This window comes from Balaenoptera ricei, chromosome 2 (assembly GCF_028023285.1).
Source record: "Balaenoptera ricei isolate mBalRic1 chromosome 2, mBalRic1.hap2, whole genome shotgun sequence".
NCBI lineage: Eukaryota > Metazoa > Chordata > Mammalia > Artiodactyla > Balaenopteridae > Balaenoptera > Balaenoptera ricei.
The window spans coordinates 72,196,801-72,220,798 of NC_082640.1; the positions used below are offsets into that span (position 1 = coordinate 72,196,801).

The 23,998-nt window shown below is 38.3% G+C and overlaps 1 protein-coding gene across 7 annotated transcripts in view; it reads left to right on the forward strand.

The window, feature by feature from the left end:
• CSNK1G1 (casein kinase 1 gamma 1) overlaps positions 1-23,998 on the forward strand; it is a 197,740-nt gene that overhangs the window by 147,435 nt on the left and 26,307 nt on the right. For all 7 annotated transcript variants that reach the window (XR_009500810.1, XM_059913043.1, XM_059913046.1 and 4 more), the window contains 6 exons: positions 7,265-7,416; positions 8,960-9,194; positions 14,025-14,110; positions 16,019-16,103; positions 16,373-16,521; positions 17,172-17,276. Coding sequence is in view for 6 of the 7 variants with exons in the window: in XM_059913043.1 (XP_059769026.1) it covers positions 7,265-7,416; positions 8,960-9,194; positions 14,025-14,110; positions 16,019-16,103; positions 16,373-16,521; positions 17,172-17,276 (812 nt within the window). In the remaining variant the exon portion in view is untranslated. The remainder of the gene's footprint in view (positions 1-7,264; positions 7,417-8,959; positions 9,195-14,024; positions 14,111-16,018; positions 16,104-16,372; positions 16,522-17,171; positions 17,277-23,998) is intronic.

Genomic DNA, 23,998 nt, shown 5'->3' on the forward strand with positions numbered 1-23,998 from the left:
TGTGTATGTTTTTCAGTGCTGTTCACTAAAATGAATAATTCTACATAGTTCACCTGCATGTGGGAACAGCAAAGACATAACTGCACATACCATATACAACCATTATGGAAGAAAATACACAGAAGAAAGTCCATGTAGAAATACTACAACTCTGAATTACTTGGAATCTTCATATTGGTGGCTTGCCCAACAGAACTTCTTAAATATGATTCCCATGAAATCCAAATAAGAACTACTCAGAAATATCAATTATGTTAGCATTCCCACACATTTAAAATCTGATTAATTCATTTTGCTCTGTGTATTTTAGCATTTTGAGGTTTAAATATTGTGTGTTCCAAATAGAAAACTCAAGTCAGTTTCACTGAATTGTATTTATTTATTTACTTAGTACTTATTCTGCCCTTATCTACCATGTGCTTGGACTGGTGCTAGGCAGCAATATACAAACATAATTAACACATAGTAGTCACTGCCTTCAAACAACCTTCTCTTAGTTCATAGGGAAGGCAGATACATGGACAAAGAAAGTGTAATGGGAGTGAGGCAGGATTGTCAGGAAGAGGTTCACTGTACTTTGAATAATCTCATTTTTTTTCTTCTTATTCCTTCTAAATGCCAGCTAAAACTTTCTTTTTAGTTGTTATTGTTCAGGTGTGTGTTAAGAAGAATTGATCATCTCTCAGCTTTTGAAGCTCAGTAGATAGTCTGTCTATATAACTTTTTTTTTTTTTTCTTGGCTGTGTTGGGTCTTCGTTGCTGTGTGCAGGCTTTCTCTAGTTGTGGTGAGCGGGGGCTACTCTTTGTTCCGGTGTGCAGGCTTCTCATTGTCGTGGCTTCTCTTGTTGTGGAGCACGGGCTCTAGGCACGCAGGCTTCAGTAGTTGTGGCACGTGGACTCAGTAGTTGTGGCTCGCGGGCTCTAGAGCTCAGGCTCAGTAGTTGTGGCGCATGGGCTTAGTTGCTCCGCGGCATGTGGGATCTTCCCGGGCCAGGGCTCGAACCCGTATCCCCTGCATTGGCAGGTGGATTCTTAACCACTGCACCACCAGGGAAACCCTGTCTATATAACTTAATCACAGGGACAAAGTGGTAAAATTTCAGAGATTGGGAGGTTTTTTTTTTATCCCATAAATTTACCAGTTCTGAGCTGAGTTAGTCTTTTGGGGAAGAGAAAGGATCCCCTACCCTTCAATCCCACCCCCAATACACAACACACTTTTAAAACATTTTTTATCTTTGATGCTATCTGCTGCAGAAGAAATCTGTCCTATCTTGGACTTTCTTTCCTGACTCCTTTGGATAAACAAAACTTTGAACCTGCTTTGAGGCTTAAGGCCTTTGTAATTATGTGTGTATGTAAACTGTAAAAGCTCAATTTCTCTGGCTCAGAAATGTGAGATTATTCCTCTGCTCTGCCTTTCCTCACCTTCTCTTCTCCCACCATACAAATTTGAGCTCATGTTAGGAGCATATGTCTGATGATATTCCAGTTCCCAAGAGGCCAGTGATCAAGACAGTTGTAAAACATTTTTCATTATAGGTAAGGCAAAGTAGTCCTGATTCTTTAATTTTGGGTCTAGCTCTTTCTGTTATTAAATCAGCAGTTTAAGTAGATTCATATGTTGAACTGGTTCATATTGTAAAAAGGCATTTTTTTCAGAGTCAAAGAAATGAGAGGGATTCTGTTCTTTTTTTAAAAGAGAAACAAACACATGTATTGTCTCATATTTTTGTAATAATGCATTGTTTTTATATTTTCTGAGTTTTAAAGCCTATGCTTTCATTTCCCCCTTTCACTTCTTCCTATAGAATATTATCATGTTAGTCTGCCTATTCTTTCTGCTTTCTTGTTAAGTGGACTTATTTAATATTATTATTATTACCCCTGGTGATAATTCCCTGTGTGTCAGTAATTCCCTGACCTCTCATAAACACTAAGGAACATTCAGTAGCTGTGCTAAAAGCCGCTACCATTGATGGGACCAAGGACAGCTTAACTTTGGAGAAAAACTATCCTCTTTTCTTTAAAAATTAAAAAACAAACTGTATAAATAAAAGTAGGGAATTGCCGAGGCCATTATGTCCTTAAAGGTTTTTTCCAGCCCTGACTTTAGAAGACAGTCATCATCAGCATATACTTATTTTTTCATAGAAATATTTATATGATGTTATTTTTTTACATCTGGGTATTAATGTAGGTATGGGACTTATTTGAATTTGCTTCACATCTAGGTAATTTAGTTTTTCAAAAAGAATGAAAGGCTAATTATTAGGCAATAATGTGATTAAATTACCAAAAGCTTCAAGGTGGTTCTATTTCAGTTCTCAGCCTGATGTGTATTTAAAAATATCTCTACTTAGAGTAGCTACTGTTCATAATACATTATGGAATCTTTTTAGGTAACAGCTTAGATGATAAAGAAGCTGTTACCCTTGATTTGGTGTGTTTAACCCAAGTTAAATTTATGACAGACTGAAAATTAGCTGTAGTGTTATACATCTCACTTCCTGTTCTGTGCAACTTGATATATGTGTGGGCCATATGTCCAGCAGGAGTTATAAGAGTATGTTATTGATGGATGGAAAAGCTGTTTCATAGTTCCCTGTGAAAATATACACTGTAACTTGTACAGTGTGTATATAACCTTGCAGTTTTGGTTTATGAGAGATTTAACCTGTGGCTAAAGGTAATATAATGAAATCTGTTGGAAATCCTTCAGAAGAGGAGAATTTGAAATCTACTTCTTTAATTTTCAAGCTTTTATGCAGTTGACCAATTTAGGAGGGAGACCTTAACTAAGTGCTTTTATTTTCAGAGCAGAGGAGAGATTATAACAGTACCTTAGTTTCTGAAATACCATGGATCAAAGAGTTCAGTGCATATCTACATTGCCTACTTCCCCCACGTCATTCCCTTTACCTCAAAATTATTTGCAGGAAGTACCTTGTTTTCCACATGTTTATTGTATTTAAGGCTTTGCCCTCATCCCCAGTCTTATTAAAGGAATTCCACCATAATGTGGATTAATTTAAAATTTCTTAAACAATGGATTAGCGATGGCTCTGCAAAAGTAGTGTGAAACATAATATACAGGATTTCTCATTTAAATACAGCCCAGGTGATAAATCATTACTGTACAGTAATCTCTGACCAAAGAGGCAAACTTTCCTAGTGGGCCTGTGTCTGTGTCGTTCACCACCAGCACTGGCCAGTTTTGGGGCAGTCATGTGTGAAACCAGACACAGATTGGAACTTGTGTGGGCATCTCTATCTGTACAGACAGTTCTAATAAATTAAGGCCACATCTCCCAAAGAAACTTCTATACTCAGCAGCACATTTTCTGTAATACCTAAGAAACTCTCAACAGACAGGTCTTTCAAATAGCCTTAAAATGATTCCTTTCAATAGGTGTTGAGTCCAGTTGTTCTGATGTGAGAGAACTTCTGAAAGCGATTAGTCTGTCAGTGTTTTCTGAGTCTTCATAATATATTAGCCATAAAGCAAAGCAATGCCCTTTATTTCTACCCTCTAGGTTGCACTTCTGAATCACCTGTGGAGCTATGCTTACATCCACTACTAGAAATTCTGGTTTAAAAAAAAAAAAAGAAATTCTGGTTTGGTAGGTTTGAAGTGAAGTCACTGTATCTGTTTTCTAAAGTTTTAGAGATATTTCTAGTAGACACACTTTCAATTGAGTACCACTACCAGTTACCACTACAGGCTACATTTGAATTTGTACCACGCATATTCTGTATAACATGGAGACAGGTTTCATTCATACTGGTGCTATGGCTTTACAAAGAGGAACCTAGAAGGTAGCTAGAAGGAGATCCTAGCTATAATCAGAATTTTGGATTTAAAAGAGAACCAGTCTAGGGACTTCCCTGGCAATCCAGTGGTTAAGACTCCACGCTTCCACTGTGGGGGTTGAGGGTTCGATCCCTGGTCAGGGAACTAAGGTCCCACATGCCGCGCGGCGTGGCCAAAAAATAAAACATAAAAAAATAAAAGAGAACCAGTCTAAACCCCTCCTCTTTACAGATGAAAAAGAGCAAAGAGGTGAAAGAATTTTCAGAGTTGGTAGCAGAACCAAATCCATGACTCTGACTTGAGCTGTTTCTACACTAGCATCTTGGACTTAGTCCATCTTTGAGAAAAGCTTCAAGGCCACTCAGTAATCTAGAAGTTGTCTTGAGCATCCCAAAGCCCCACAGGGTATTGTGAGGTTCAGAGTATTTAATAAAAGGAGCAATACTGCAGCCAGTATGAACTCCTCACATCTTTGAAGTTACTAGGCAGGAGTTACGAGTGACATTACTCACAGTTAGAAATTATAGACATCACCCAGAAAGCTTTTGTGACTTCCTTGTAAACATGGAAATTTCTGACAAGAGATGCCTAGATTTGGTACTGAAGATTGTCAAGAACAAGATGATCATCTGTCTTATTTTTAAGCTGATCCTTAAGTATTGGCAGCAGGGCTAGAAAATTATGCCAATATTATATTTCTACACAGGTCTGACTTTTAGCTTGTACTTCAGAAGGAGGATATTGTGCCTAGATTTGCAATTTAACCAAGTAAAGGAATAGTATGTTTATTAATTAGGATTAGATTTGGTTGTTAAAAAAAATCCAAATAACAGTAGTTCAGTCAGTTAGAGATTGATTTTTCTTTTTTTTTTTAAAGCTACATGAGATATATATGTTTTTCATATTTATTTATTATTTATTTTGGCTGCACTGGGTCTTAGTTGCGGCACATGGGATCTTTAGTTGTGGCATGCAGACTCTTAGTTGTGGCATGCATGCGGGATCTAGTTCCCCGACCAGGGATCGAACCCGGGCCCCCTGCATTGGGAGCCCAGAGTCTTACCCACTGGACCACCAGGGAAGTCCCAGATAGATTTTTCTTTTGGATTAAAATAGTCCAGAGGGAAGGGCAGCCCAACATTAGTGTGGTTGCTTCATAGCTGTCAGGGATGGGTTCTTCTAATTTTGCTCCATCCATCTTGGTACTATCTTAAATCTTCAAAGTATCTAATGGTTCTAGATGGCTTCTGGAGCTTCGGTCATCTCAAAGGGGCATACCTCCAACTTGAGCCGGCTCCCTTATTTTTTTTTTTTTTTTTGAGTCAGCTCCCTTGAAAGAACTTTCCTAGAACCACCCTATCCAACAATTTCTGCTTCCATCTCACTGGTCGTTCCTATTATCGAGGGAGACTGGAAAGTTATAACTGGGCGAGTTGCTATTCACAATAATTAGAAATTTTGTTGTTAAGAAAGAAGGAGGGAATGGATATTGAGCAGGTAACCAACAGATCTGCCACACCTGTTTTGAAGAGTATAATTTTTATATTAGGAAAATCAAATTTTAGTCACATCGAAAACTATTATATAGGATATAAAATTTTAAAGATCTCCAAACTACAATCTACCATGTGTCTGATTAATAAAAGCAATAAATCTCTATGGTACTGTTCTGCTTTGGATTTCTCAGTAGAACTCATTGGGAACAGCTGTTAGGTTTTATATATTTTGAATGAACTGAAGAAGGAGTTCTTCAAAACAACAGGAGAAAAAAGATAAATTAAACTCGGTTTCCTTTTGGAGATAGGGAGAATCAAAACAACCACAAGGACGATTCATTGGATATTTATGGAGCTAGCAGGAGCAGAGTATACTATATGAAATGGTATGAGACAGGAATGAGCCTATTAAACACTAAGAAAGAAATTGTTTAGTATTTAGATGGAATATGATAGACTATTGCAGCACATGAAATAAACATATCATAGCAATGAATCATACCGATTCCAGATATACAAGACCTGTGATAGAGAGAAGGATGGGCACATTGGGTTAAAGTTCTAAGTATTAGACATTGTCTTAATCCAGTTGGGCTGTTGTAACAAAATACTACAGACTGAGTGGCTTATAAACACAGAAATTTATTTCTCACAGTTCCAGAGGCTGGAAGTCCAAGATCTTGATACCAGCATGGTCAGGTTCTGGTGAAGGCCCTTGTCTGGGTTGCAGACTGCTGACTTCCTACTGTGTCCTCACATGGCTGAAGGGGCTAGGGAGCTCTGTGGGGTCTCTCTTTTAAGGGCGTTAATCCCATTCATGAAGGCCCTGCCCTCATGATCTCACCTCCCAAAGGCACACACCTCTTAAAACCATCACACTGGGCATTAGGTTTTCAACATGCGAATTTTGGAGGGACACAAACATTCAGATTACAGTAGATATAATTACCTCTGCCTGTACCCTATCTGTACAAATAAAATGCGAAGATGGAGAGAATTTTGTTGTCTAAAAAACTTACAGGCAGGAGCAAGCAAGTAATCTGCAGCGTGTACAACTGTAGACTGTGGTGCACATAAGTGTATTAAGATGGAAGTGTTCTCACTCTGTAAGACCAGATTTTTAAAAGTTCTGTAGTCTCATTCATACCCACAGTTCACATGGTGCCATTTAGCACGTATTTATTGAGTGCCTCATATTTACAATACACTTTAAGGAGGAAATTCATTCACAAGTTGCCACGTAGGTGAGAAAGTCTAGATTTTGGCTTCTTATAACTATGAATTTCAAATCTGGGGAAAACCCAGCCTTGTATTTTTATTCCTTTTCCTTTCATAATTACTTATCAGTAACCAAACCCAGTCTGTTGACTTGGCTCCAACTGTTAGGAAACAGGAAACTACAGAGACTCCCTATGAGAAAAGGACCAGGCTGTATCCTCTGTGACCTCAGCCCTTCAGTCTGAGCTCTCCTCAGAGCAACAGTTGGAAACAGTTCCATCTCCTTGTGGCTTTGGTAGTAAGCATAGGGAGTGCAAATGAAACCAGCTAATGCAACAAGGTGTGTTAGCCTGGCCTTTGAGCTCATGAGCCATCTTTTGAACCTTTTATGCTAGTGCGCTTTTGGGCATCCTTGGGGGAGAATAGTTTACACTCCGATCCAGCAGTGGATCAGGGACCATTCTCTGTCTTACATAGCAGTGGAAATGCCTTTGGCACTCTGGTATTAAATAACTGCTTATTTGAACATATTGTGCAATGGCTTAGCCTTTCCCACACATTACTAGTTCCCTTTGAAGCTGTTGTGCTCAGTTTGAGTTCTCCAGTAGGGACTATGAAAGAAAACAAAAATCTCACAAATTATATTTCCTTTTTATCTACTTAGTGCTGTTGCAGCTATCTCATATTTTGGTTTTTGTGTCCCTCACTCTGCACCCTATTTTCCCTCTGCTTTCAGGTGAAGGTCTCCCACAGGTGTATTACTTTGGACCATGTGGGAAATACAATGCCATGGTGTTGGAGCTTCTTGGCCCTAGCTTGGAGGACTTGTTTGACCTCTGTGACCGAACTTTTACTTTGAAGACTGTGTTAATGATAGCCATTCAGTTGGTAAGTTGGCATTGCCATTCTGCAGAAGGATAGGCGGGGCGGGTCTCCCAGCCACATCCTTGTGTCCCTGTTGGTGATTTACCAGCTGTAGTGACACCTAGTGAATGCATACTTACCGGCTTGGTGGCATTCTAGGAAGCTGGCTGGGGCAAAAAGTGTTAATCCAGAGAAGTTGCACTGCATTTGCCGTTTGCTCTATTTTAAGAATTTGCACCTTGGAGCAATACTCTGACCTTGACTGAAGTGGAAATTTATTTAGAGAGAAAGAGGATGATTAGGAAAAATTGTACAAATGCAAGTAACTTCTTTGTTGTTTTATTTATAGGTTTTAAACACATGACTGTAAAATTTTGTCATGTCCTCTCTCTCTCCTTACCATTGCATCCAAGAAAAGATTGGAGATGTAACCCACTGCCCTAAAATCAGATTCCAAAGTTGTGTGACCAAGAACCTGCCTTAGTTCTCTTGCCTCTACTTCTCACAGAGACTGAGACAGCTGAAGAGGCAGCTTTCTCAGCTCCTACCAAATTACACACCAGTACCAGTTTAAGGAACAGTTAAGACAGTTCCTTTGAGAACTTTGTCATCCCCTAAGCAGAAGGATGTCTTTATTGGCCTGAAATGGTGATGGTCTCACCCACTTTAAAGACTTGGAAATGTTAGAAAATTGATCTTGACTTTTGAGTCAAAAATTCAAATGCTCAAGCTTCCCTTTCTATACTAAGTAGAAAAGCTTTGAAGATAGAAATGAACTTAATGAAATTTGAATAATTTTATGATTATTATTTTGGGCTATGTTTACTTTCTCATAAAACCTATACTCCTACCTCTGCTGTTAGTTAGCTCTGTGATATCAGTCCAGTATTAACTTCTCTGGGCCTCACTTCCCTTATTTATGCAACAAAAGAGACAGAGTATAGGAAGGTGTGGGCAGGAGGTGAATGTGGCAGTGGCACCTGTCTTCAAAGGCCACCAACATATTCTGATTTCCTGCCTGGGAGTAATTCTTGCCTCTCAAATGCTTACTTTCTGAAGTAACATAAAAACACTAACTCTATTCATCATTTGAAAATTGTTGCATAATGAAGTAAAACTGTGTATTATCATTTTAGATGAACTGTACTATCCTTCTCTCTTTTTTTTTATTTTTTTATTTTTATTTATTTGGCTGCGCAGGGTCTTAGTTGTGGCAGGCGGGCTCCTTAGTTGTGGCATGCGAACTCTTAGTTGAGGCATGCATGTGGGATCTAGTTCCCTGACCAGGGATTGAACCCAGGCCCCCTGCATTGGGAGCATGGAGTCTTAACCGCTGCACCACCAAGGAAGTCCCTATCCTTCTCTCTTTTATCTTGATATTTGTCATATATGTATTTGTATCAGAAAATATATTCTGGTTTGCAAGAGTAAAGTGGCTCTGGGTGGTGAAGAAATGAGTTTTCTTTTAATTTCAAAGCTTTGGGCTGATAAAAGAAAACATTTTGATGTATTTTTACAGTAAACTTCTTTAGAGTAGTATTTCTATCATTGTTTTTCTCTCTTTTAGCTTTCCCGAATGGAATACGTGCACTCAAAGAATCTCATTTACCGAGATGTCAAGCCAGAGAACTTCCTGATTGGCCGACAAGGCAATAAGAAAGAGCATGTTATACACATTATAGACTTTGGACTGGCCAAGGAATACATTGACCCGGAAACCAAAAAGCATATACCTTATAGGGAGCACAAAAGTTTAACTGGAACTGCAAGATACATGTCCATCAACACGCATCTTGGCAAAGGTGTGTTTATTTTCAGCTCCATGAAAGGGGCAGGTTGTTAAAACACCTTTTTGTTCCCAAAACACTTTTGTACCCATTGTGCATTACAACTTGTGATTCTTATTGCTTCACAGGGTAAGTGATTTTTGTACTTGAGAAATTAAGATGGTAAGTTAGTGAGTGACTTTCCTAAGTATCCTGTTGACAACTTAAGGATTTTTCATTCTTTGTTTCCAAATGCTTAGTTTCTCAGAGTGTGGTACTTGAATTATTGAATTAAGGTGATAACATTTTAGTAAGTTTAGTGATGAGTTTGATATTTACATACAAATGGCCCCATATATGACCTGAAAAGGACATCAGGCTGATATCTGCTTTGAGGAAGAGTGCTTCACTAAAACATGGACTAGCCTTCTGTTCTCTGTGCATAGTTTCGTGACTCATTTTTCAGGGAAAAGCCTGTGTCTTATTCAGTGAAAATATATTTGCTTTTCCATGAGTCTTGAATTTTACTCAGGATAGACAATTTGCATAAATATTGCTAAAAGCTGTAGTCTCACTTGTTAGAGGGACTAGTCCAGGGGAGAGTATTTGCGAGGGAAGCCTAAGGAACAGTGAGAAGGCCCAGTAGGTAGGGCCCTGGGCCCTTGCCAGCTTCTCCAGGAAAGCTTCCCTTTTTATCTGTTTTATATATTGGGCTTTCATGGAAGATTCTATTTGAAGAAAAGGTTCTAAGGTGATTGAAAAGATATGTTCGAAAATCACCACCCTAGAGAGTAGACATATAAACAGAATATTAGACTCCTAGACGTAGCTAATTATGTAAGGTATTTAAATATTAACAAACAGTTTACACAATAAGTATTTTACACAATAGTACATTAAAGCTAATGTAAATAGCTATAAAGTTGCCTCTTCGAGTAAACTGCTCAGATATTCAGATGAGGATTCTAGTATTAGTGAAGAGTAAAAATGACATTACAAAGTGGTATGATACAACCCGAGTTGAAATGAATGCTGTCAGGATTTTTTCGGTAACCACATGGATATTGTCACTTAACTAAACATAATAGTTTAAAATTAGGCTGGAAGGTTCTCTGGCACTTATTACTGGTGTCACTTTGGACAAGTTACTTAATCTCCCTGAAACTTACCTGTAAAAATAGAGTAATATTTCACAAGGATGTTTTGCAGGTTGAATGGGTAATAATATATGTAACATGGGTCTCTTGCATAGTGCTCAGAATTCCCTTCTTCCTTCCTTTTTACGAGGAGATAGAGTGTGTGGTACATAGTAAAGTCATGATTGTTTGGTTTAACTGACAGAGTCTAGAAGTTGTTCTAATGCCTGCCTCCTGGGCTCAGCATTTGTGTTCTGATTTTATTATTCTTGTCAGGAAAGGCAAGAGCAGACAAAAGATGCATATCCGTGTTGTTTGTATAAGGTACAGTGTAATAGTTAAGAAAAAGGGATGTAAATTCTGGCTTTTTCCCTTAAACCTATGTGGTCCAGTAACCTTCCTTCATCAGCATCAGTTATCTCATCTACCCTGAAAGACATATGGTAATAGTACCTTATACCATAGGGTTCTGTGAGATAATGCATATAAACTGTTTAGCATAGTGCTTGATGATAGTAAAGACTCTATAATGGTAGTTATCATTTATTCAACAAAATATGTTTTAAGCATCTACTGTCATCAGACTGGGTTCCTTTATCTCTTGATGTAGCCATTTCTGCTGGAACTTATGAGTGTATCTCCATGCGTGGACTTCCTGAGTTCCAGAGTTTTCTTCATGTCAGATCCAACCTGTCACCATATTTGTCTATAATGTCCCTATTACAGAGAATACATATAGGTGGTTGTCATATGCCCTTTAAACTCTGGCCATGGTCTCAAACCCAGAGAGGTTTCTGTAGGAACCCTAATCCTATTGGTTTTCAGATGTGTTGCATCCTTTATGTTGTAATGAAGAAAAAGGGAAGTGTATCTTCAAATGACCTGGAAAGAATTGCCTATTAATTTTGTGAGGGCAGAAAACAAGGGAAGCAGCCCCCTAAACCTGATATTTACTACATTAGATTAGCCACCTTCCCACTGATTAAGTCTGCCCATTTTGTATTCCTTAATGTTTGAAGTTAGGGTGAGGACACTGGGTCACCTGGCCCCTTTCCTTCAACAAAATATATTTGACCTAAAATCAGGGATGTGATGCAAGTAAACCAAGCACATCTTTCTGATTGGTTGAAAAGCAAGCCTTTATGGTATGGAAGAATTTTGTGTCCTCCTGGTCTCACTGGTATTGAAACCTTTCTTCTTTGAAAATGAAATATCCTGCATGAAAAAAACAAGGGAAATACTGAATTGAAATCCTAAATTGAATGAATGTGGAGTGTTCAAAGAAATGTGGAAATAAAGCATGGCTCTGATTTTCACTCTCATTTTTTTTTGAAAGGCCTTTAATATTTAAATTATTGTAGATTATTTTAGAATTTTAGAAATGGAAAATGACTTTTCAGAGTATCTAAATCAACCACTTTGGGGCTTCCCTGGTGGCGCAGTGGTTGAGAATCTGCCTGCTAATGCAGAGGACACGGGTTCGAGCCCTGGTCTGGGAAGATCCCACATGCCGCGGAGCGACTAGGCCCGTGAGCCACAATTGCTGAGCCTGCGCACCTGGAGCCTGTGCTCCGCAACAGAGAGGCCGCGATAGTGAGAGGTCCGCGCACCGCGATGAAGAGTGGCCCCCACTTGCCGCAACTGGAGAAAGCCCTCGCACAGAAACGAAGACCCAACACAGCCATAAATAATAAATAAATAAATAAATAAATAAATAAATAAAAAATAAAAAATAAAAAAAATAAAAAATAAAAAAATAAATCAACCACTTTTTTTTCAGATGAGGAAATCGAAGCCCAAAAGGTGACTTGGCCATGCTTAATTTGGCGTGGATTAATAAATTAATAGAAAGGACAGACCAAGACCTAGATAACCTGACTCAGGAACCATTATTTTTCCTGTTATCCCATATTCCACAGCTTTTTTTTGTGGTTTTAAGTATTTGAAAAGTTACTTTATTACTTATTCCAGTGAGTTTAAATGTGTTTATTATATTTTTTGGTTTTTGATTTTTTAAAAAATCTCATTTTATAACGGCTTTGCTGTGAAGAGAAGCTGGGCTTATTTCTGTAGGGCTGATCAGTCATTGAAAATGTGGAGAGTTTCGCCCTCTAGTGCTCAACTGTCTAAAGTACAACCATTTGTCCCCTGAATTATTTATTACCAAGGGGCCTCCTTACAGGAAGTGGATATAAAAATGGAGAGGCGATGAGTAGGTGTGATATAGTGTGAGAACCTGCAGGGTGTGGTTTCTCTATCTGCCCTGCTTTGTGGGAGGCCTCAACTCACCCTGCTTGTTCTTTCTTTTTTGGTGTATCTTTAGGTTCTGTTAACAAAATCTGTTTTTGTCTGTTAACAAAATCTGTTTCTTTAAATTCTGTTAACAAAATCTCTTTTTGTTTTCAGTTACATATGAAATTTATTGCAAACTTCAGGCAAGCCTTGTAGTCAAAAGTTTCTGATGGCCTTGCTGTTTTGTTTCATTCTTTTTAAGATTATTTCAATTGCTGTGTATCAGCTCAACTTTGTTATTTATGTCTCTTGTCAGGGTGCCGCCCCTTCCCGTTAGTGACCTCATTTTCAAAAACCTCCTTCAAAGTACAATTTAGAAAGTTGCCTTTTCTTTCTTCATCTGCCCTGTAGAGTACTATGCACTCTTTTTCATGCAAATTTCCTGTAATTGGAGGCAGCAGTTAAACGTGTTGTGCTTTTATATTTTGGATTACCTGAGTACCTTTCCCTGCCTCCCTGACTCTGTTAGGTTTTACTTTCTGCACAAAGAAGACAAAACCAAGTTTAAGATAGCCCCTTATTCTTGCATCTGTCATTTCTTTTGATAAAGCCCAGAACTCGATTCTGAAAAATAAACACATGAATTGTCTGAGATAAATTGTAATTGGCAATTAAAAATGGAAGAATGTACTACTTCTATTGTCTGACAGCCAAAGAATGTATAAGATGTTTTCTGAGATGTAGTTACAATTTTTTATTAACGATTCTGCAGTTCCTTACCATCCTTATCTTCCCAATTTAAAGAAAAGAGAGAAAAATCCAGCAACTTGTTTTACATGATAAGCTCTCTGAATGCAGGGATACTGTTTTATGTGCCCACAAAGGGCACCTTAGTAATAAACTTTAAATTTTTCTTAAGGTGGCTATGGGACACGGTACAAATGGAATGGAGCTGAGGATTGTGCCCTGATGTTTGCTTACATTAAACTAAATTTTAAGCGTTAATTTTTATGATGAATAAAAAGCACTAGGCGTGTATGCTAGGCATTCTGCAGCTTGTGTCTTTGCGGGCCGAGCCAGAATGGACTCTCTTAACAGCCTCAGCTACTCAATCTGCTGCTCACTTTTCGTGATGGTACCCAAAGAGTAATTGTAGCCCATGTACTAGAAATAACATTTTGTTTAAATTATCTTACTTTCAGGAAGGTGACGGCATAGAGTGAGGGGTGGTTACTCACCAGTTAGTGATTTGGACTTGATTTTAGTTTAGGATTTGCTCTTTTCACTTGATATTTACTCGCCAGTAGCAGATCTAGGCAAAGGAAGTACACGTTGTTTTTGGTTTTGATCTAAAGTACTATCCCTGATTTAGATATACAAAGAATTAGTAAGCAGAGCCTTTCCAGAGCAGACGGGTTTCTGAAGGGATTACTTGGTTTTGAACCCCTTTCTGATTTAATAACTGCAAACATAACGTGTCATCTGTCTTCCTTTTTAGAGCAAAGCCGGCGGGATGATTTGGAAGCCCTAGGCCATATGTTCATGTATTTCCTTCGAGGCAGCCTGCCCTGGCAAGGACTCAAGGTATCCTTGGAAGTGCTCAGTGGAGGGCTTTGTTTAAATACTCAGTTGATAATGAAGGGGTTGCTGACTTGATGTCTGTAGGAAGCACAAAAGGGAAGATTGGCTACAGGGATGACAGGCAGGAACGACATTAGTCTATAATGTAAATGCTCACCTGGGCTTTGGAAGCTCTGTTTTGCCCACGTTTGTCTTCTTCCCCTTCTGATCCTTCTTCCTTATTTTCGAGTTTTCCATAATCTCTTCCCTCATTCCCTCCCAGCCTTGGCAGTGCTGCTTTTCTCTCTGTGTCAGTATTCCTCCTTCACTAACATTATGTAGCAGGCATATTGTTCCCAGTGTGTTGGGGAATTTCTGGAACAAATTGATGATAGCAGCTGCTACACATTTTACCAGCAAGGCCAGCAGGACTAGGTGTGCCCCTAAGGGGAACTGGGAAATATTTGTTCTTCCTATATAGGCTAAAGACCCACCTGAACTAAAACGAAAATCCAGGTTTAACATTGCTGTTCAAGTGTTTAATTGAATAAATGCCTATGCATAAAATAGCTGTTCCTTGTGAAATGTGTAGTTTAAATAGCCTTCCTTAGGTAAGTGTCAATACAGTGCATTTGTGTCGAAGTTAACTATTAGTTATAGTTACAACCATTGTAATGATTACTCTGTGCCTCTGGCGGTTAGACTAGGAAATGGTGAGCTTCTAACCCATTCTAAGTCCCATTAGATAGTTATATGCAAGACATTTTTGAGTTGTGATTTATTTCAACATGTTAGTATGGAAGGAAACTTAATCGGTAGCTTTGGGTACTACTACACCCCCTCCCTCCCGAAGGGCAGAATGATTCGTTTTGCTGTGCTTTCTTGGACATTGTCCTGAAAAGTGAGGCTTTTATCCCTTCCCTTTGGGAAGATTTTATTTCTTTCCCGTTAAATTCCTCTCCTAACATCTCCTCCATGGTCTTCTCCTAGTCACATATACCTTCTCATTGATACTGACAGCTGTCAAATAGAGTTTCACATCCTGTTTGCTCATCATACAGCCAAATAATGCATTTGTATATTACTAATTGCTTGAAACTTTCTCATGATTCATGAATCCTTTTAGTGGTAGTTGTAGATTTAAACCTCCTCCAGTATACTTCAAAACATAATTGCTTAAAGCCAGGTGCTGCAGGCTAGACAGAGCCTCATGAGAATCCCTTGAGACCACATTATTGGTCCAAGCTCCAGGAGCCCTCTGTCTACAGTCTTGAGCAAACCAGACTTGGCTACTTTGAGCCACTGACAAATAGCAAACCTGTCTGTTAGCCATGCCTGTATCATAGTTAACATTTTTCCCTCTGGAAGCACATTGTGGAAAGGCAGTTGTTTTTTGTTTTTGTTTTTGTTTTAATTTAATTTTATATATTTATTTTTTATACAGCAGGTTCTTAGAAAGGCAGTTTTTTTACATCTTGTTCTTTTTCTATTCAGCTTCACAATATATATATTGTGGAGCCATCTGTCTGTTTGCCCCCATTTGGATTAGCAGTGTTTTTAATCTTATCTAGAGCTGATCTAAGAATGAGAAGGTTGAATAACTCTTGAACCCTAGTGGCCATGGGTCAGTACTAAGCTGTTATAATTTTGAATTTATTTTCTTATCTTAGCCTCTCATCTCATTACATTTGGTGGTGTTTATCTGAGACTACTAAATGTATTTGCAAGTAAAACTTCCCAGAACAGATGTTTTGTACATATCTAAATATATCATCTCTACTACATTTCTTGTTTGTTAGTATTAGAAAAAAATTGAGACTGTCTAACAAATCCTGCCAGTTTGAGTGAAACAGTCATTATGTCCTGAAACATATTGGACCTCCCATACTTAACACCTCTTTCCAACTAACTTTCTCTCTTTCTTCTCTACAGGCTGATACATTAAAAGAAAGATATCAAAAAATTGGTGACACCAAAAGGAATACTCCCATTGAAGTTCTCTGTGAAAACTTTCCAGGTAGGATGCTGAAAGGACACTCCAGCCAGTGTGACTGAAGCTTTGAAGGAGGTGGAGACCATATCTTAGTATTTCTAGATACTCTCCAGAAAATTTACGTTTCCTTTTGTTGTTATTTAAATCAAGATAGGTTTTATCACTTTGATTTGGTCCATAAAGAAAACATCAGTGTCAAATAGTCTGTACAGATATTCCTTGCCTGGCCCAAAGCTTCTCCCCATGAGAAGCATTCAGCTAATGAGCATGGCCTTTAACCTCTTTCCTAACAGAGGAGATGGCAACCTACCTGCGATATGTCAGGCGATTAGACTTCTTTGAAAAACCTGACTATGAGTATTTACGGACGCTCTTCACAGACCTCTTTGAAAGGAAAGGCTACGCCTTTGACTACGCCTATGATTGGGTCGGGAGGCCTATTGTAAGTATCTTCTTTTTAACCTCCTCACCTCAGACCAGCACTGTCTCACCCCTTGCCAGACTTTCTGCTTAAATCTATGGGGAAAAAAAACCACAACATTCCTTTGACTGTAGACGTTCCATTTGCCAGTCTTTTCAGGGTGATGCCAGGGGTCACTCTCACTAGAGTAATAAAGGAGTTACTCTTACTAACTGTGTTTTTAAGATTATGACCACTGTGTCCTAAGATATCAGAATTTAAGTCAGTTTTTAAGAAGTTTTCTTTGAATGATCCAGGAGCTGGTGCTACATAAGCTGTTAAGGGACTTGATTTCCGTCGGGTGGAGCCCAGCACCAGAGGAAACTTCTGAATTTGCTCTTCTGGCCTTGGGTTCACAGGGCCTTAGAGCATACTAACAGTCATCACTGTAGGATATTATTTTTCTTTTCGAAGGCAAGCTACTCTCCAATGAACTATTGAGGACCAAACTGTCTCCCTTTTGCAGATAAGCAAACTGAAAAGGCAAGAAGACTTGAAACTGGCCTTGGTGTAATAATAACAGTAATAATAATTACTACTGCTCTGTTAGAATTAGAATGATGCTGTCCTTTGCGGAGACATTAAGTTGAACCTGTTTTCCCCATTTGACTTTTTGTTACATATTTTTCCAGCCTACTCCAGTAGGGTCAGTTCATGTAGATTCTGGTGCATCTGCAATAACTCGAGAAAGCCACACACACAGGGATCGGCCATCACAACAGCCTCTACGAAACCAGGTATGTGTTGAACCTTCATTGTTTCAGAAATCCCCCTTCTTCATGGCTAATATTAAAATCCAAATTCTTCAGCTTCTCCACTTAAGCGTATATACTGAAATTAAAGACAAAGGGCTTAGCGTTACTGTTGTGGTGTGGCATTCCAGCATCCCTCAGGGTTGTGTAATAGCACTGAGATGTGGCCAGGTGTCTTACATGAAGCATCCACTCTAGAGAAGCTGGGCCTGTCAAAATCTGTTGGCCGAAAGGGACAGTCTGCCACAGGCCCAAAGACACACTGGATGGACAGGGTAGCCCACTTTGGGTCTCATCTGCAGTCCAGAGTAGAGCTCTCACCCATGCTGGTTTTTCCTTGCTGATTAAGAAGGGTGGGTAATTTGGACTTCCAGCTGACGTAGGCATGAACTGGCATCTCCACCCCACCTCTGTCCCTATAGCCAGGTTAACTTTATAGCTGGCCAGGATCTGGACCTGTAGTGAAGATTCAGCTTTGCTTTAGACCATTCCAGAGAAGGCCGTGTCATCCATCCTTCAATGTTCATGGTTTGGGAAACCAGTGGTTTGGATGAGAGGCTTCTCTCAGCCTCAAGACAGAGGAGGCAAACACCACCCCCGCCCCTGCCAAAAAAAAAAAAAAAAGCAACACATTTGACAACGTTTAAAGAAAGGGGTAACTGATTGGGAAGTAAATATGACAGTTTTAATCCTTATTACCCTATATATTGCTGAGAGGAAAATGAGTACCTCAATAGATAAAGAAGCAAAGAATAATAAACAGATAACACACACACACACATAATCATATCAAATTAGCTTGTTCCCCCTCATCCCTGACCTCACTGTTTTATATTCACAGACATTTTTACAATAAAAGGCAAAAAACACTTATCTCACAGATGTACATGTGAAAGTACATAGGTTAAAAATAGAATATAGAATCCAGGTGCCCCCTCTAAAACAAAAACAAACAAAAAAGTAGTATATTTAGGTATATACACACACATACATACAGTAAAGTGTGTACACAAATATAGATAGACTCACCAGTGAGTACATACTTTCGGCATGTATGTGTGGCATGTTGGGTAAGAAAAAAATGTGTGAAGGAAGGAAATCTGTGTATTAGAGAGCAGACAAAAGAGAGAGTAGGTAGGCAAAAAGATGGGGTTTAGCAAACTGTGACCCCTAATTGGGTCCAGAGTTACATACTTTAATCAGAGTACTTGGCTAATGATTCTATTTTGACTGACTTGTGATTTGACAGCAGAGTACTGTTGACTTATGCTGTCGTTCTCCCCTACCCACCTTTTAAAAAGTGTAGAGTGCACAGTTCAAATGACATTCTCATGCATTGCTCTTGACTTTGCAAATTGTTACAAATTCTCTAGAAAGTAATTTGATAAAGTTACAATCCTCTCTGATAGAATAATTTTACTTCTTGGAATCATAATAAAATAATCACAATAAAACAATCCAAGATACAGATTTACTTATGTGCATTAAACTGTCACAGTGCCATTTCTAGCAAAGTTTTAGAAATGATCCACCTATCCAATTATAAGGGAATGGTTATGGATCCGCTCAAATCTTTTATCAAATAAACTAGGTTATAATAAAATGAATTGTAACGCATTTATTCAGTGGAATATTATCTAGCCACTTAAAATAATATTTAGGAAAACTTGTAGCAACCTGAAAATGTTTATGGTTGTATAGTAAAGAAATCACAATACAAAATTAGAAATACCTCATGATTTTCCTGAAGGGGAAGGGAAAATGAGAAAGTCAATGGGAGGAGATAATGCCAAAATATTAACAGAAGTAGTGTTGGAAGTTGTAGTATTGTGGGTAATATTTTTCCAAACTATTCTATAATGGAGTTATGTTACCTTATAATGAAATATACATTTAAATAGTAAAGGTATGAAAGAAATAAAAAAATAATTTAAGTAGTCAGTGAAATCATAACATACCTGCCCATCATAAATATTGACTATTTATTCAAATAATTCAATATTTATTTGAATAAATATTCAAATATTTTTAGAATATTTGAAAACTAAAATATGTGTTTCCTTTAGTTTCCCTTGTCTTTTCTGCTTCAGTGAATTCATAATCAATGTTGCTGTTTTGAATGAATTTTAAAGGTATGGGGAAAGTGATGGTTGAAAACCTAGATTTCCAGGGTGGAAAATGAGGTCATACCTAGTATCTGAGTAAAAGTACAGTGAATTTCAGTGTACTTTCAAGTGAAAAGTCATTAAACCCAGGTATGTAATTAGGAAATCTCATCTACAAGGCAGTAAGCTTCTCTTTGAAGAGTTGAGTCTTGAAAGCGTGTTTGATTTTTTTTTTTTTTTCTTTTAGGGTTTTTAGTATCCTATGGCTGCTAAGGGATTGAAATTCCCCACATCAGTGCATATTTTATACCTCCTTTCCAGCAGGATTCTGAATTCTAACTGGGTAGAATTCTTTCTGCACTGTGCACTGTGGGTAAATGGATTTCTAGTGTCTTTTCAGCCTTTACACTGTGTCTTAGTCTGTGGTCTCATTGCTTTGGTTCCATCTTCAGGGTTTTTTCCTTATGCTTTTTTTTTTTTTTTTTTAAGATTAATTCTTTACAAGTTTTGAAATCAACCAAAGAAGAAACTAAAATCTCTCCTTGAGAGAGATTGTAAGGTATTAAGTTTAGGGACAGCTAACCTTTCTTCAGCAATTTTGACTCGGTAAATCTAGCTAAGGACTTGCTATGTGAAAGTATGTCCTGGAGATACCAAGATAAGTAGGGAGTCCTTGTCCTCAAAGAACTGACAAGCAGATAAGCCAGGTAGCCAGATAACTTAATAACACAAGGCAGAACAGATAAGCAAATCACAATCTTTAGGGATTGGAAGGAGACTTTTCATCTAATCTGAGCATGACAAAGAATTTCATGAAAGAAGCTGCATTTGAAATGCTCTTGGAAGAATTGGGTGGAAATGAAAGAGACAGTCCAAGCAAAAAGGAAATATGAGCAACAACAAATTATCTAGTTCCATTTTGCTAAAATATATTCTGTGAATAAAGGAGACAAGGCTAGGGAAATAGGTTGGAGCCGTTCAATAAAGCTCCTGAAATGCTGGGCTACTGAAGAGTTAGTACTTAATTTCAGTAGGGAATAGGTACTAAAGGTATTTGAACAGAGGGGTGATAAGATCAAAACTTTGCTTTAGAAATCTTTCAGCATAGAAGGTGGTAATAGCCTGGCAGCCAGCATGGAGACCAATAAGACAGTGAGTTCCCTTGAGAGGTAAAGGGGGTGCATATGGACTGTAGTGGTGAGAATGAAATAAAATTGAAAAATGATACAGGGATATAATCTATCAGAATTGGGAGCTCACATGTACGGCAGGGTTGAGGGAGAAGGATGGGTCAAAGCTGTTGCTGTGCGCTTCAGCTGAAGACGGCTGGCAAGCAGAGGATGGCTCTCAAAAGAAAACCTGAGAGATCTTTGGAGATGACATTGACGATAATGCTTGAAGCGCCTACTTATTCTGAGTAAATCTGCCCATCAATTGTGTGATAGAGGAGTGAGCCTGGGATTAACAGTCTTTGTTTAGTTATATACTTAGAGTAGGAGAAGGATGAGGAGCTCAGAACTTGGTTTTAGCTGATCCCAAGCCTTAGGCTGCAGGACACTTAAGCTTTTGGGGGCCTCAGCTTCCACAAATGTAAGCCTTGTAAGGGCAGAGATTTTTGTTGTTTTGTTCACTGCTGTATCCCTAACCCTGAAAGAATGTCTGGAATAGTAGGCACTCAGTAAATAATAGTTTGAATGATGAATGAATGAATCTGTCAAATGAGGAGTTTAGATGAAATCAGATATTTGTTTAAAATATAGATTTTTATTTAACCTTCCAAGAAAAGTAAATTTTAAACTTTTCTTCCTACTTGTTTTTTCTATTTCCACAAAGAGCCATCCTGCCTTGTTTGGCAGCCAGAGTAGGGCTAGATTGTCTGCTCAAGGGGAAGGGTTTGAAAAAACACAGCAGGCTCTTGCTGCAAAGCAAGTTCAGGAGATTGTATTAGTTCTCCTCCATCACGGTGGGATTTTTCAGGGAAAATTTGCTTTGCTGGTCGACTGACCAGCATACTGAATTGAATACTGCATTGAATTGAGTATCATTTGGTTCCTAGATACAGTACTAGAGCCCAAACATGGTGGCCAGAGAACTGCATTTAAACTCACCTATATTGAATCTGTCTGGTATATTAATACCAGGTGCTTAAGAACAATTTCTTTGAACATTAATTTACCCAGCTAGAGAACTGTAATTCAGTCATGAGTTTGGGTAGAATAAATGTTCCTAAAAGCTAGATCCACTCAAAAGGATCCCAACGGGTTAGTCTTTTCTGTCATTTTACCCTTGGTATTTGTCCTTTCCCAGTTCCAAAGATGGTCAATCTTGCCATGACTCAGGTTCCTCTTAAAGAATTCTGCATTACCATTCATCAGGAAGACGATGAAAACTTTACTGGTTCTTCCTATTTCTACCCAGCAAAGCTTCCCTTGCATTCGCTGATCAAATTCGATCAGGAAGTAAGTCCTGCCACTATCCAGATAGCTCATATTAAAGTACAGTACTGTCGAAGGTCTTATGCAGTGTGTTTGTTCGACATGCAACAAAATATATATAAATATAGCATATATAAATATAGCAAAATATATAAAAATTTATATACATATATAAATATAGCATATATAAATATAGCAAAATATATAAAAATTTATATATATATATAAATATAGCATATTGCATTGATTAGCATGTGCATGCAGCAGCACACTTCCTTTCAGAACCTCTAGCTTGTGACAGTCCTTACTCAGGTAGATGCTACACAAATATATACTACTGTGGTTCAGCAGTTTTGTTAGTTTCTCTTTTCTCCCATAGACCCCTTTTATTTGGTAGATTTTCTGTGGGCATTTGAAGAAGGGGTACTTGGCCTAAAAGGTTAGGGAGGACAGATCTGTTTTGAGGTTGGAAAGCGTCATATTGGTCATCGAGAATTATTAAATTCTACCAGACATGGTATCCTACCCCTGATAATATTGAATCCTCAAATATTACTTATTCATTTTTATAGGACCAGCATATGTTTAAGGGAAAGAATGTCATATTGAGTTCTGAAGAAGATATGCCCCAGTAAAAGAGTAGTTCAGATTTATTCTGTTTGTGTCTAGACTCCAAGGGATTAGATTTAAGTCCAGTAGCCTTAAAAAAAAAAAAAAAGAAAAGCTGATCAATTCTCCATTCCCTTCCTTTTACAGAGTACTTCTTTGTTTTCAGCAAGGTTCAGAGTTCGCTAGTTTAAGGAGCAGATGAGTTTGCTCAGCGATCACTTGCCTACTTCTGACCCGTGTGTGATTTCCTGACTTGCTGCCTGCTGTCTAGCAGGAGCTCAGGTGTGGAGATTGCACACACACCCTGCCCCGCTCCAGCACAGAGCTCAGTGCAGAATGAGCTGTCCCTCCTCATTTCTGGGACCTTAATTCCAAGGGGGATATTGCAACAAGCAAGTGCAAAACTGAAGTACAATCCTTTTCTTAGCTGCTCCCACTCTGTGACCTAGTCTTTGCTGCTCACCTCTGCTCCTAATTCTCTATTCCATATTAAAAGTTTTCTTCTGTCTGTATGCATTGTTCAGTATTTTGTATATCAGCATATACCCTGTGTTCTGAGGCACCTCTTTGTAGGAGGATGATTCCAGAGTAATCTTACCTAGATAAATCATCATTCCATAGAGGAGGTGTCTTATGCCATTTTGAGGAAGAATAGGGCAAGATTTGAGTAGAGAATTTCAAACCTCTAGGATGGTTCCTGTGATTTTTTTTCAGAGCTTCACAGAATTGATGCTGCTGTCTCTGTGGGCCTATATAGTATTGGGCTTGGAAATAATCCTTCCAGGTTCTTATCAGTGATTTTCAAATATCGCTGATATTTGATCAAGTCTGTAGAAAACAGGAACTCACTATTGGTACACCTGACAGACTGCATGTAACAATCCCTGTCTGACAGAGGAAAATTGGTTCTATTTCATGAGCTTAATGGAGAAGTTTTTGATTTTGTTAAAGTATACACTTTAATAACTTTACCAACTTTTTTTCATTTCATACCTGAGGTCTAACACATAATATAGTATACTTAATATACTATATTAAAATTTTGTTTAATCTTGGAAGTGTGGTAAGACAGAATGTAATCGAGTGTATTTATTACTAACCTTTTGGTATTATTCAGTCTCTATTCTTGTTAATTACAGTTGAAGACTGTAATTATATAATAAGGCCTAGAAGACTGACATGAGAGGCCAAAATGTTCTGTATAGATGGCAACTTTTAAAATATTCTAAGAGCCATGAAGTAAAATGGATAAAATCCATTTTATAGATGCAATCAAAATTAATTTTTCAAAATAACTTTACATAAAGAGTAGGATTTGGTGACTTGTTTGTTACAACAGGAGGAAGATATTTGCCTGCCTTCTGCTTCAGAAAAGTAGCTTGATCTCCAATAAAAATTTGAGATAATTTTCAAGCCATAGATGGAAGTGGTTATCTGAGGTGTTTTCAGACTGTATTTTCTTGCCCTCCTGTTAGTGTCGTTCTCCCCACTGTCTGTCTGTGAATCGCTGCCAAATGATTGCTGGGAGAGACTTGCTTCCTCTGCCCTAGGCACATGT